Source organism: Gobio gobio, assembly GCF_949357685.1.
Source record: "Gobio gobio genome assembly, chromosome: 10".
NCBI lineage: Eukaryota > Metazoa > Chordata > Actinopteri > Cypriniformes > Gobionidae > Gobio > Gobio gobio.
Window position 1 is genome coordinate 4450125 of NC_137116.1, and position 13941 is coordinate 4464065.

Here is a 13941-nt window from a genome sequence, read left to right on the forward strand (position 1 = left end):
AGACCCTTGTGAAATAGAAGTACACTTTAGCATTCTTTTAAAAAGAGTTTTTACTGCAGAAATAATATACTTTAAAAGAATACACTTAAATTCAAACTGAATGTAATGCTTTCAAACACTTAATTGCAAGCTAATTACAATGAAATAAACATTTATTTTAGTTAAAATGTATATTAAATGTAATTAGTTGAACTAAGAGTGTTTTTTTAACCCACTCATGTAGGCCTTAAGTACATCTTTAGTAATTTAATAATTACTTCTGTCTTTGAAATATGGTTGCTGAATGCACTGATAAACATTTATGGTAACCTAAAATATACTTTAATGTAATTTCTTTTGAAACTTGTATGTCATGTATTTAAATGATGAAGTAGCAATTTAGTACATTTCAAGAATATAAAAGAATATAAATGAATGTCATACAATGTAATATTATCTAACTAGTGTTGGAGGTAAAGCATTACAAGTAACGCAAGTTACGTAATCAGATATTTGATTCGCAACAAAATATCTGAGTAACTTATTCTAATAAGTAACGCAAGTTACTTTGTTTTCCCATGTATTGACTGACAGCTTTTCTGTCCCCATGTTGAGAGTAATTGTGAATAAGTGCGGAGGCGCTGTGTGTGAACATGATATCTATTGTAGTTTACTTTATTCATCTCACTTGCACAAAATATTCAGTATTCCTAAAAATGATTAGAAAAAGAGAAATGCAAACTCAGAACATGACGCAAACCTGCAGTAATTAAATACGTTAAATAACACAAATATACTTAGGCCCGGTTTCACAGACAGGGCTTAGACTAAACCAGGATTAGGCCTTAGTTCAATTAGGACATTTAAGTAACTTTTATAAACGTGCCCAAGAAAAAAACATTACTGGTGTGCATCTTGAGACAAAACAATGCCACTGACATATTTTAAGATTTGTCAGTGCAAGATTCTTTCAGTTAAAACAGCTCAAACATGCATTTTAGTCTAGGATTAGCTTAAGCATTGTCTGTGAAACCGGGGGTTATTGTATTTAATCTCACTTCAATATTTTCTCCAATGTCTGTGCTGCTGTCTTTCGATGATCCAATTCAACCATACCAATTAGCAAAAATGACTTAAATAAACATCACATTTGTGTTTCTTTTTTTATTGCTGAAGTGTTTGTTTGAGCTGCCTCTAAAGTACAAGCATGAATTTGCATTTCCTTTGGCCTGAGGCTTATTCATTTCGCTTATGAAATAATTTTTTTAGGGAATAACGCAATATTGTAAGGCAAAAGTAACGTAATTCATTACTTTCCATAAAAGTAACTAAGTAACACAAATTAGTTACTTTTTAGGGAATAACGCAATACTGTAAGGCAAAAGTAACGTAACTCATTACTTTCCATAAAAGTAACACAAATTAGTTACTTTTTAGGGAATAACGCAATACTGTAACGTAAAAGTAATGTAACATTACTTTCCATAAAAGTAACTAAGTAAGGCAAATCAGTTACTTTTTAGGGAATAACAATACTGTAAAGCAAAAGTAACGTAACATTACATTCCATAAAAGTAACTAAATAACGCAAATCAGTTACTTTTTAGGGAGTAACACAATACTGTAAAGCAAAAGTAAAGTAACTCATTACTTTCCATAAAAGTAACTAAATAACGCAAATCAGTTACTTTTTAGGGAGTAACACAATACTGTAAAGCAAAAGTAACGTAACATTACATTCCATAAACTAAACTAAGTAACGCAAATCAGTTACTTATTAGGGAGTAACACAATACTGTGACGCAAAAGTAACGTAACACATTACTTTCCATAAAAGAAACTAAGTAACGGAAATCAGTTACTTTTTAGGGAGTAACACAATACTGTAACGCAAAAGTAATATAACACATTACTTTCCATAAAAGAAACTAAGTAACGCAAATCAGTTAATTATTAGGGAGTAACACAATACTGTAACGCAAAAGTAACGTAACACATTACTTTCCATAAAAGAAACTAAGTAACGCAAATCAGTTACTTTTTAGGGAGTAACACAATACTGTAAAGCAAAAGTAACGTAACATTACATTCCATAAACTAAACTAAGTAACGCAAATCAGTTACTTATTAGGGAGTAACACAATACTGTAACGCAAAAGTAATGTAACACATTACTTTCCATAAAAGAAACTAAGTAACGCAAATCATTTACTTTTTAGGGAGTAACACAATACTGTAAAGCAAAAGTAACGTAACATTACATTCCATAAAATAAACTAAGTAACGCAAATCAGTTACTTTTTAGGGAGTAACACAATACTGTAAAGGAAAAGTAACGTAACAGTACATTCTATAAACTAAACTAAGTAACGCAAATCAGTTACTTTTTAGGGAATAATGCAATACTGTAAGGCAAAAGTAACGTAACACATTACTTCCCATAAAAGTAACTAAGTAACGCAAATCAGTTACTTTTTAGGGAATAACGCAATACTGAAACGCATTTCTTTTAAATGTGACTTTCCCCAAAACTGCATATAACAAACTACAGTTACAATTATAATCCTGTGTATTACAGTACATGTGCTTTAGTATGCTGATCAACACATCAAAATAAGTGTACTTCTTAAAGCATGACAAAAGATTAATAAAACATGATTTAAAATGTACTTTAAGGTAAGACATTATTTCAAAGTGCACTTTTTAAAAGTATGCATAAGTGTGATAAGAAAAACAGTTCACATTCAATAAAGTTAAGCGCACTACTTTTTCACAAGGGGATGTTCTACCACAACCTTAAATGATATGCACTACTTCAAATACATTTAAAACTGTGCATGTACCAGCAGGAAGTGGAGCGTAGAAGCTGCCCTGAGTGGGTCCATCAGGCCCGGAGCTGAACACACACCCCGGCGGCCCCTCACACACACGACTGGGGTAAGGGCTGATGGTGTGTTGGGCAAAATACAGCTTCCTGTCAAAAATATACACAAACAGGAGATTAATTACTGGATTATCATTATCCCGGATCATTTTCAGGCACTTTGATTTCTTCAAATGGGGCACTGAGGCATACAGGGTTAAATATTGCACAGTTGAGAAGCAATAAACATGATTTCAATCAGTCATGGCTCATCTGTGAACATCACGTGTCCCCCCTCACACTCGCCTGCTGTGTTGCTGCTCAAGCGAAGCCACGTAGAACTCAAACTCTGATCTCCAGCGACGGCTGCCGTCACATGACCGCAGTGTAAGCATCCAGCGAGGGCGGGGGTGATAGGCGTGAGACACACACACGGTCATCCGCGTGCTGAAGTTGCTATGGGGACTGCTGTAGGCCTGTTACCGTGACAACACATCGATCAGTGTTTGTCAGCTCAGATGGAATGGGGCTATAAGGGCAATTGAAGTGTGCTGAGGTGATGCGAACACACGCCACAGATATTTCGCTGCACAAATTCCTCCGAGGATGATAGAATTCTGAGGTGTTGCAATAGATTGTGTACATTCACTGAGGCATTAGCAAACAGGCGGTAATGGTTTTTGTCTGTGTAGTGTAAGCATTAAGCAATGTGATAAACACATTTGCCAATCATAATTATGTTTTCAAGAAAATGGCTTGTCACAACTGTCTTCCGAAACAACTGTTTGTGCTCGAATAGACCATTGTTTCCTTTTCTTTGCTTAATGGAGAATATTCAACTGGCAGTCATGCAAGCCTCTGTGTGTAAATGCCAGAGTAAGGCAAAAACAAAGAATTGGCTTTTTTCCCCATTAATTCGTGTAAATATAAATTGAATTGACCATGGCTCACAGGATGTTGAACTGGAATGACAGAAAGAGGAATTTACTGAACTGCAATTCAGAGAAAATCAACAGTTGCAGAACAGAGAAATGCCCGTTCACACCAAGGACAATAACTATTAAGATATAGTTCTACAAATACAAGAACAGCAGTGTCCGCACGAACTATAACAGCACAAAGCAACGATATCATTGGAATCACTTAGGTGTGGACGCTAATATAGATTTGGTTATAATTATCTTTATTGCTATCGTTCTTGGTGTGAACAGGCCTTTAAACACTAGGCAAAATATTATTACTTACATTATTAATTCCACGAATTATTCCGTTTATATTTTTCTCAACCAGACCTATTTCAATACTGTCAAAATATTTAATAAACCCATAAAAGGTTTTCACCACATTTTGTACACCACAAAATTTTAAATAAAAATATTGACATCAAAATTTTAATCTGTGTTTAAATTACGTAAATTAGTTAAATGTCAGTAAAATGAATGTTATAATGAAATATAATATAAAATAAATTGGTATAAATACAAAGTTAAATGGGTTTCAAACACTGCTTATTAAAAGCATCTAATGTTTCTGGTAAATATTTTAACTAAAGTCCATGTACAGTGTTATTGTTAATTAAAAACTAAAATTAAAAATAATGTAATAAAATGTAATGTAATAATAAAAATAATTTTAATTAATTGAAATATACATAAAATTGAATAATAGATGAAAAACTTTAATAAATTGAAGCTTTAAGATATAAATGTAAAACAAAAAATATGCAAATTAAGCAATTAAGGGCCAAGCACAAAAGAGACATGATGAGTTATGCAAGCATGGCTGGTAGCATCAGACCAACTGCAACAATTAATAATTAAAAACATTTTAGAGGATTTTAGTCAAAATGGCTGAAAAATCTTAAATAGAATCACTAGTAACGACTTAATTGCTTATCACTTCCGATCAATAGGTGGCGCTGTGTCCAAATTGATGTGATGTGGTCAGTGTGGGGTGACAATGACGCACACAAAGCTTTGCAGAGATACAGCCTTGGAGTCACTTTGGCATCAGGCCATCAACTTTGTGTTAAACTATAATGGTTTATATGGCATATCAACACTAAATCCATTACTTTTTGCTGGCATTGATATGACTCAAATTTAGTGAAAATCAGACCAACTGTGTGTGCGTGAGTAGTAAGGGCACTGATCAGGGAGTCAGCCCATTGACTGATTCCCTGATCAGTGCCCTGACCACTGAACCAGGGAGCTGATTGAGACGCACCCTTTGTAGGAGGAGTTTGACAAGGTAGGTTTTCAAGGAAATTCAAAATGGAAGACAGCAAGTTCGATCGACTATGGCATTGGTATCATTGTTCTCGGTAAGGAATCTATCAAGACCAGTTTCAATAAAATAAGCAAAATAAATTAAAAGCATTTTTTTATATTTCGTTATAATCTTGACCACAAGGTGGTGCTACCCTAAATCTTTTTGAGTACCTTCAATGCATCATGCTGAAAACACATACCGAGTTTCGTAATGATACACTAATGATACGCTTTTTACGACAAAATTCACACGCCTAAAATGGCTGAAATGATCAAATTAGATATTGTTCAACTCGGCATGCCGCCTCGACTCTAAAGAGAGCAGTCTTGAATTTTGGTCAACCTTTTCAGGGGGCGTATTACAGAAACTTATCTGTTTGGTAACCATGGCAATTTCAAGTAGGACCGCATTTAGGACAAAAGCTATTACAGAATGAAATTTCTTAAGTGCATCATTTTATCTCATCTCGACAAAAAATCCCAAAAGCTGTCTTAACTTTAGGACAACCCCACTGGTGTCCTAACTTCAAACCTTTTTGAACTCCAACAGTAAAAATCACAGTACAAAAAGCCTTTTTCGAGAATGGCGTACATTTATTGATTATACAAGGAAAAGAGCAGCGACGTTTGATGGTGGAGAGACTTTTGGAGGACCCAGAGGATGCGCTGTGCTTCGATGATAAAAAACTCGTAATGAATAACTCCCATGACACATGATTTTGCAGCGAGTTGACGAATTGCAACATTACAGAGGCCAACGAGCCGTCACGGAGCATTACCAGTCATTCTTCAAGTGACTAACGCCTTAGGTTGTTTTTTGTAGGATTTTTTTGCAAAAGGCGATTAATAAAACAGGCTTTAACTTTTCAACGGAGCTTATCAAAATTTCAATCACTGCCGCACTGAAATTAAAAGCATGCCGTTGTTTCTCCATTTTGATTTTAGGTTTACCTCAAACAGTTTGCGCAATTGTTGGTTGCTTGATAACAGACCTGATAGTTGATTGCCAAACTCGATGGAGCAGTTTAAGATTTCCCAACAAGAGATAAGATGAGATTTTGTAAGATAGGATAAGAATCCTAAATCAAGTTAAGATTTGCTTCTGTAATACGAAATTGTGAAAAATCCTAAATTAACTTATCATATCTTAAGTTTAGACCTATATTGAAAGTTTCTGTAATACGTCCCTAGAAGTTCTAAGCAAAAATAGCAATTTTTCATATTTCCTGGCCACCAGGGGGCGCTGCGCCGAAACTGTGCAGGTACCCCTCCAGTCATGGTTGTCATAATGAACACCAAGTTTGGTCTGAACGTGCTAAAGCATTGTGAGATATAGCCTCACGTCCAATTTGGTGTACTCTTTGTCAAAATCGTTCGCAAGTTCAATTATATCAACATGAATTCCATTACTTTTTGTTGCCATGGTCTGAGGATTATCTGATCGATTTTCGTGAAAATCGCAGAAAGGGTCTAGGTAGAGTTTTTCATAAAATTGAAAATGGCGGAAAAAATTTAATGATGGAAAAGTACGTCATAGGGTGCATTCAGTGCTTGGCCCCTAATAATAATGACAAAAGCACTAAAACTTAAAATGAAAACTGAAAATATAAAAAAGCTAATTCAAAATATGAATAAATAGCTACTGAAGTATCTCAAATTTAGATACTATTTATTCATATTTTGAACTTGCTTTTAAAGTCAAATTATATTTATTTTCTATATGAATGACAATGAATTAATTGTCTATGAATACAATTGCGCACCCTATTTGCTTTAATTCAAATGAAACTCTAATTCAGGAACAGAACTGGAATTTAAAGGCATTCTCAATTCTCTTGTGAATGGCACGCAGTCCTGGTGTTTATTTGTGTCTGAGTGAATGTGTGTGGCCATACAGACCTGAAAGAATGGCACTTCCCCGTGCCCGGCTGATGATGCTTGCCAGGGTGCAGGTACACTGGCACTTAGTGAATAGCGATATAGAGGAACCGCAGAGCCCATTTCCAGTTTAAACACATAGACAGTTAGGAGACCACCTGCAGAATTTTATAAGAGACTTCTTTCAAAAACATAAAAAAAAAAAAATTCACAACAACCCCAAATGAGGTCTAAAGTAATGGGTTTTTTTTTGTGAAGAATTGGCGGAATTGGACATTGGGATGGGAATGGGTCTTCATTATGTTTAGCATATACTGTATTTCTGCTAAAACATAATTTTGTCAATGTTAAGGAGTGCACTAGCATTTATGACCTCAAAACTAATAGACAGACACAAAAAGTTAATTTGGATTTTAATAGATTATTAGATTAGTTAATACAAACACGCAATATTGGTTTAAAGTGAGTTCTGAGTAAACGCGTAATATTAATCTTAAATTGTGTTATGCAGCTTGATGCTAATTGTAGCAGGAGCTATTCTATTAAAAAAAACGAATTTGTTAAAAGAATTCACATAAGGTCACAAGAATACTCTTTTTTTGTTTTCTAGAAAGACTTAACGTATAGTGGGATGAAAGTAGTGTAGATGGGCAAGCTATGTAATGCCAGAATAAAGGCTAATAATGGCTGAATACAAACAAAAGAATAATAATAAAAGAATAATGTTTAAGTCTCTTAACGGCAGAGGTGTGAAAGGTTCTTCGAGTGAGAACAATACAAACATGAATGGGACAGTTCTCCTCGCCAGACAATAGACTGCAAATGGGTGTTTACAGGGCAATAAAATATTGTATTAGGATCTTATCAGCCTTCTCTAAAAACTCACATGATATGGTCTTAGAAAATGTTTCATAAAATTCATAGTTTTAGAGATATCATCCTCAGATTTGAAATGAAGCTTGAACAGACTTGTAGCTTCTGCTACGTTGTGTCTCTAAGTTTCTACAGCACAGACACATCATATTTTTATATATTTTTTATACATTTAAAAAATATATTTTTTTCACTTTTGTTTTTATGTTTGAGCTGAAATATTTCCACATTAAAGCTACAGTCCGTAAGATTTGCCTCTTTGTCGCTAATCTGTGAAGGTGGCCACACGCTCCCTGGGTCGGGCGATGTCCACAGCTGTGGTCCGGGAGAACACCTGGCCTTACCTGGTGATGTGGAGGACGTTGAGTGGGCCCGCCCCCTCAACTCACCCATATCCCAGGCTGGCCTCTTCGGCGGCGCGGCTGGGAACTGCGCCCAACAGTTCTCGGCCGCCCCAGAGCAGACTGAGGCTGTAACACGTACTGCCCCGGCGGCCAGCTGCTGCACCAGCCGCCGGCTCAGTCGCCTCAGTTCGCTCGCCGCCGAGGGCGCCCTCCCTCTTCCCGCCCGGCCCCAGCAGCAGCCTTCACCTGGGCCGTGCCGTGGAGGTGGTTGAGGATGTCGCCCAGTCCGCTCCCCAGACTGGTTAGACGCCAGGCTGGAGGTGGACAACTCAGAGATGGGTTCCAGTTCTTCCCAGGGGATGGTAGCAGGGCCTCTCCTTCCCCCGGTGGAGGGCCGGGGGAAAATCCTTCCAGCAGCGCTTGGGAAAGAACTCATGTTCCTGTCTCTGAGGACCCAGAGACCGGTGATGACAGTGCGCGCCACCCTCGGGTCTCGCCACTCGCATCCCTCTCTGTCGCCAGCCCCCTGGCAGAGCAGACCCCAGTGGAACGTGCGTCCTTCCCTGGTCTCCTCTGTCAGGACGCAGCCGTTAACCGTGCCCCGACCCCGGGACGCCCAACAGCCTCCCCTGTCCGGGCCGGTAACGCTGCCTCGCTGCCCCACCCTGGGTACGTCGACCGTCCGTATGACCCCGTTGGTGCAGTTCCTGGAAGCCTGGCTTCAGCTTCCGGGGCTGTCCCGCTGGGTCGCGCGGACCGTCAGGCGCGGCTACGCGATTCAGTTCGCGCAGGCTCCTCCCCGCTTCAGGGGAGTCCGCTATACCGTGACCGGGGCCCATGCCCCCGTCATGCGTGCGGAGATTGCCACCCTGCTGGCGAAGGGTGCGTTTGAGCCTGTCCCTCCAGCCGAGATGGAGTCGGGGTTCTACAGCCCCTACTTCATTGTACCCAAGAAAACCGGTGGGTTACGGCCAATCCTGGACCCTCGCATCTTGAACCGATCCCTTCACCGGCTTCCGTTCAAGATGTTGACTGCGAAACGCTTTTTCGAATGCGTTCGTCCTCACGATTGGTTTGCAGCGATCGACCTGAAGGACGCCTACTTTCATGTCTCCATCCTTCCTCGACACAGACCGTTCCTACGGTTTGCTTTCGAGGGGAGGGCATATCAGTACGCGGTCCTCCCATTCGGGCTATCTCTGTCCCCTCGCGTCTTTACGAAGATTGCTGAGGCAGCCCTTGCGCCCCTTCGGCAGCACGGGGTTCGCATCCTGAACTATCTCGATGACTGGCTCATACTGGGCCACTCTCGGGAGCAGGTTTGCGGACACAGAGATCGGGTGCTCCATCACCTAGCCCGTCTGGGCCTTCGGGTCAACTGGGAGAAGAGCAAACTCTGCCCAGCGCAGAGGATCTCTTTTCTCGGTATGGACATCGACTCGGTCGCCATGTACGCGCAGCTTTCGAGCGAGCGCGCGCAGTCTCTGCTGACTTGCCTCCGTCAAATCGAGAGCAAGAGTGCGGTTCCACTGAAACTATTTCAGAGGCTCCTGGGGCATATGGCATCTGCAGCCGCGGTAACGCCGCTCGGATTGCTTCATATGAGACCGCTTCAGCACTGGCTTCGCGATCGAGTCCCGAGATGGGCATGGCAGTCTGGCACGCTCCGGATCCAAGTGACTCGGGCCTGCCTACAGACGCTCACCCCGTGCCTCAGTTTTCTCCGGGCCGGTGTGCCCTTAGAACGAGTGTCCAGGCATGTTGTCGTATCGACGGATGCCTCTGCCACGGGCTGGGGTGCCATGTGCAATGGACAAGCAGCCGCGGGCTCCTGGACAGGACCCCAGCGCCTCCTGCATGTCAATTGCCTCGAGTTGCTGGCAGTACGTTTCGCCCTGCACCGCTTCCGAGCGCTGCTGAGGGACCAACATGTACTTGTCCGGACAAACAACACGGCCGTAGTAGCGTACATCAACCACCAGGGCGGTCTACGCTCCCGCCGTAAGTCTCAACTCGCCCGCCATCTCATTCTATGGAGTCAGAAGCGCCTGAGGTCCCTTCGTGCTGTCCATATTCCGGGAGTCCTGAACCACGCAGCCGACGAGCTCTCGCGGTTTCAGCCTCTCCCGGGAGAATGGAGACTCCTTCCCCGGACGGTTCAGCTGATTTGGGAACAGTTCGGCGACGCACAGGTAGATCTGTTTGCCTCCCTCGACTCTTCCCACTGCAGCCTGTATCATTCCCTGACCGAGGGCACGCTCGGCACGGATGCACTGGCGCACAGCTGGCCGCGAGGCCTACGCAAATATGCGTTCCCCCCAGTGAGCCTACTCGCACAGCTCCTGTGCAAGATCAGGGAGGACAAGGAGCAGGTCCTTTTAGTCGCCCCGTACTGGCACGGCCGGACCTGGTTCCCCGAACTCGTACTCCTTGCGACAGCCCCTCCCTGACCTATTCCTCTGAGACCGGACCTCCTTACTCAGAGACGGGGCACCCTTTGGCACCCACGTCCCGACCTCTGGAGCCTCCACGTGTGGCTCCTAGACGGGACGCGGCAGGTTTGAGTGGCCTACCACCTACGGTGGTCGCCACCATCACTTCCGCTAGGGCAGAGTCCACTCGGCATGCCTATGCGTTGAAGTGGAACCTCTTCGTCACCTGGTGCTCTTCCCGCCAAGAAGACCCCTGGAAATGCCCGATCGGGTCCGTGCTTGAGTTTCTCCTAGAGGGGCTGGAGCGAAGGCTGTCTCCCTCCACCCTCAAAGTATATGTGGCTGCAATATCTGCCCACCACGATCTCTTGGAGAACAAAAAGGTAAGTCAGCACGACCTGGTCATCAGGTTCCTGAGGGGAGCCAGGAGACTGAATCCTCCTCGCTCTCCTCTCGTACCCTCTTGGGCCTTTGCGCCTTTGCGGTCGGTTGATATTAAGTTCCTGTCTATGAAGACGGCTCTGCTGACCGCATTGGCCTCAGTTAAGAGGGTCGGGGACCTGCAGGCATTTTCGGTTGACGAAGCGTGCCTGGAATTCGGGCCGGCTAACTCTCACGTGATCCTAAGACCCCGGCCTGGATATGTGCCCAAGGTTCCCACCACTCCGTTTAAGGACCAGGTGGTGAACCTGCAAGCGCTGCCTTTGGAGGAGGCAGACCCAGCCTTGGCATTGCTCTGTCCAGTACGCGCCCTCCGTGCCTACGTAGACATGACGCAGTGTTTCAGGACCTCAGACCAGCTCTTTGTCTGTTATGGTGGAGAGCGGAAGGGAAGTGCTCTCTCAAAGCAAAGGCTGTCTCACTGGATAGTGGACACCATTGCTTTGGCTTACCAGCAGCAAGGCCGACCATGTCCCCTTGGTGTGAAGGCACACTCCACCCGGAGTGTGGCCTCCTCTTGGGCTCTAGCGCATGGCGCCTCGCTAGCAGACATCTGCAGAGCTGCAGGCTAGGCGACACCCATCACATTCGCCAGATTCTACAATCTCCGAGTGGAGCCAGTGTCCGACTATGTACTCGCCCCCCCGAGGGGCCGGTGATGGGCCAGGCTCAGGTGTCTTCGCTTGCTCGCCACTCCACTCCACGGACTGGATACGTGCGATATTTCCTCAGGTGAGCTCCCCGAGAGCCCTGAGCTCCTCCAGCACTGTCGACGCTGACATCAGTCCAGTCTGCCCTTTCGAGCCCAGACCCTCATGTCCGGCCAGGTGCCCCATGTGCATGGTTCCCTCCGGCGACCCCCACATGTGTATTTCACCGTAAGTCTCCGCAGTGAGCGGGTTTCTTCCCTTGGCGTGTCCCCGCCACCCCTAGGGTTAAAAATCCACCTTCGGCTGGTACCCTAGAGATCTTCCATATCCAGCCCTTAGCGGGTCATATGTGTCTTAAGTCCTCCCCACGGGTAGGCATTTTGGCATTCCCTCACTGGGATATGCTTCCCAGTGTACCTTGGTATTCCTGTGTTAAGTGGGAGTCCTTCGTCCGTATTAGTCTTACGACAGGGTACTCACACTTACGCAGGGCGCTGGAAGACAGCTGAGTGGCGGGATTATATTGGGACCCCCATTCGTTAGTCACTAACGTTACGTCGTAGTGACTGAACGAAAGGGAACGTCTCGGTTACGGATGTAACCCTCGTTCCCTGAGGAGGGAACGGAGACGTAACGTCCCCTTGCCACATCAGCTGTGCTACCTGGAACGCAGGAGTTCAGTCTTGGCTCCTCAAGCAGGTAACATAATGCGATATTGCCTCGTACTTCCTTATATACTCACGCAGTGAGGCGGAGTTACGTATGCAAATTCCGCATGCCCATGGCATTGGCACGCCATTGGGCGTTTTCTCTAAACTCGAAGTTGATAGGCTTCTAAGCGAAACCCCCATTCGTTAGTCACTAACGTTACGTCTCCGTTCCCTCAGGGAACGAGGGTTACATCCGTAACCGAGACGTTGTCACTGATGATTGTCATTTGGACCTTTCTGGATTACAATCCACCATGAAAATGATATGTTTAACTATTCCAGCTGCTGTGAGAAAAGGCTATAAATGATCCGCCACCTGCAGCATCCACACAGGCGATAGCCTATTGGCCAGACTTCTTATTTATGTATACAGACGTGACGTAATGACGCAAAGATTTGCTCGAATTTACCAGTACCACTCAAATTATAACACATTATTACAAGCTTACCATTGTGATCGGGCTAAGGTAAGGAGATCGTTTTGGACACTGGCTGGTTATGTACTTGTAAATGTATTTTGGATAATTTTTAACCCAAAAAAGTTACGGACTGCAGCTTTAATAAAAGTCTTGAACTGTAAACTCTCAAGTGATTGCTTATGTGTCTATTCAGGATGACTTATGAACAGCAACCTTTTTATTTTGGGTACATACATACATTTATGCCCCACTTGCCAGAATGAGGGGTGTGCGGTAAGGGGTTAATAAACCAATTAAAATGGCCCCAGCTTGTCAGTGGATGTATATCAGCAATGTGGTGCATTTATTTACATTTTATGTGAGAGCTGTGTGTGCCTCGTAAAAACAGTGATGTTTTATAAGAATATGTTGCCAATGACAGGGTCGTCCAAAATGTTTTTTTTTACGACTGGTAAGGGGACAATTCAAAGTGAAATATTCTCAATCAATTACTGCAGCCACTGTATGCACTGGCCTGGACACATTAAAGTATAGACAGGACGTAAAACCATTGTGAAGACAATAATATATTTTATTTGATGGGAGCGTTTGGACCTGGATAATGGATAGGGGGTGCTGGCCAAAAACATTTTGCAAACCTGTGTCCATCTTGGCTAACCTGGTTAGAGCTAGTAAAGCACCTTAACTAAGCTGGTGGAGACCCAGGTGAGCTGATTAACCCATTTTCTGACATCGATTTACCAGCTTTACAACCATTTTCTGAAATGACCTGTTTTTTCCAGCAGGGAATGCATCAAAGACTGATTAAGTTTTGATAAAACAGGTGTCAGTGTTTTTCCACCCGTTCCTCCCAGCAGAGCAGACAAACAAACCTGCGAGCATCTGTGCGGTGCTGTTGAATGCTGGTTTGGACTGGTTTGAGGGAATTGTGGGATGGTTCCCTGAGGTAGAGCTTGTGAAATCAGCAGTGCTGTGTAGATTATGAGGTCGCTCCATAAAAACACCTGAGAGACACAGAGAGGTCGTACATGTCAGTCTGTAGTACCAGTTTATTTCTTGTTATGTCTCAAATTTAAAGCTAG

At 43.2% G+C, this 13941-nt stretch overlaps 1 protein-coding gene across 1 annotated transcript in view; it reads right to left on the reverse strand.

The window, feature by feature from the left end:
• The window catches only part of disp3 (dispatched RND transporter family member 3), a gene marked incomplete at its 3' end in the record, with an annotated part of 112988 nt that overhangs the window by 22667 nt on the left and 76380 nt on the right, over positions 1–13941 (reverse strand). The window contains exons 11-14 of the mRNA XM_079827739.1: positions 13732–13863; positions 7012–7148; positions 3145–3318; positions 2823–2949 (exon numbers count right to left, since the gene is read on the reverse strand). Of these exons, the coding sequence (XP_079683865.1) occupies positions 2823–2949; positions 3145–3318; positions 7012–7148; positions 13732–13863 (570 nt within the window). The remainder of the gene's footprint in view (positions 1–2822; positions 2950–3144; positions 3319–7011; positions 7149–13731; positions 13864–13941) is intronic.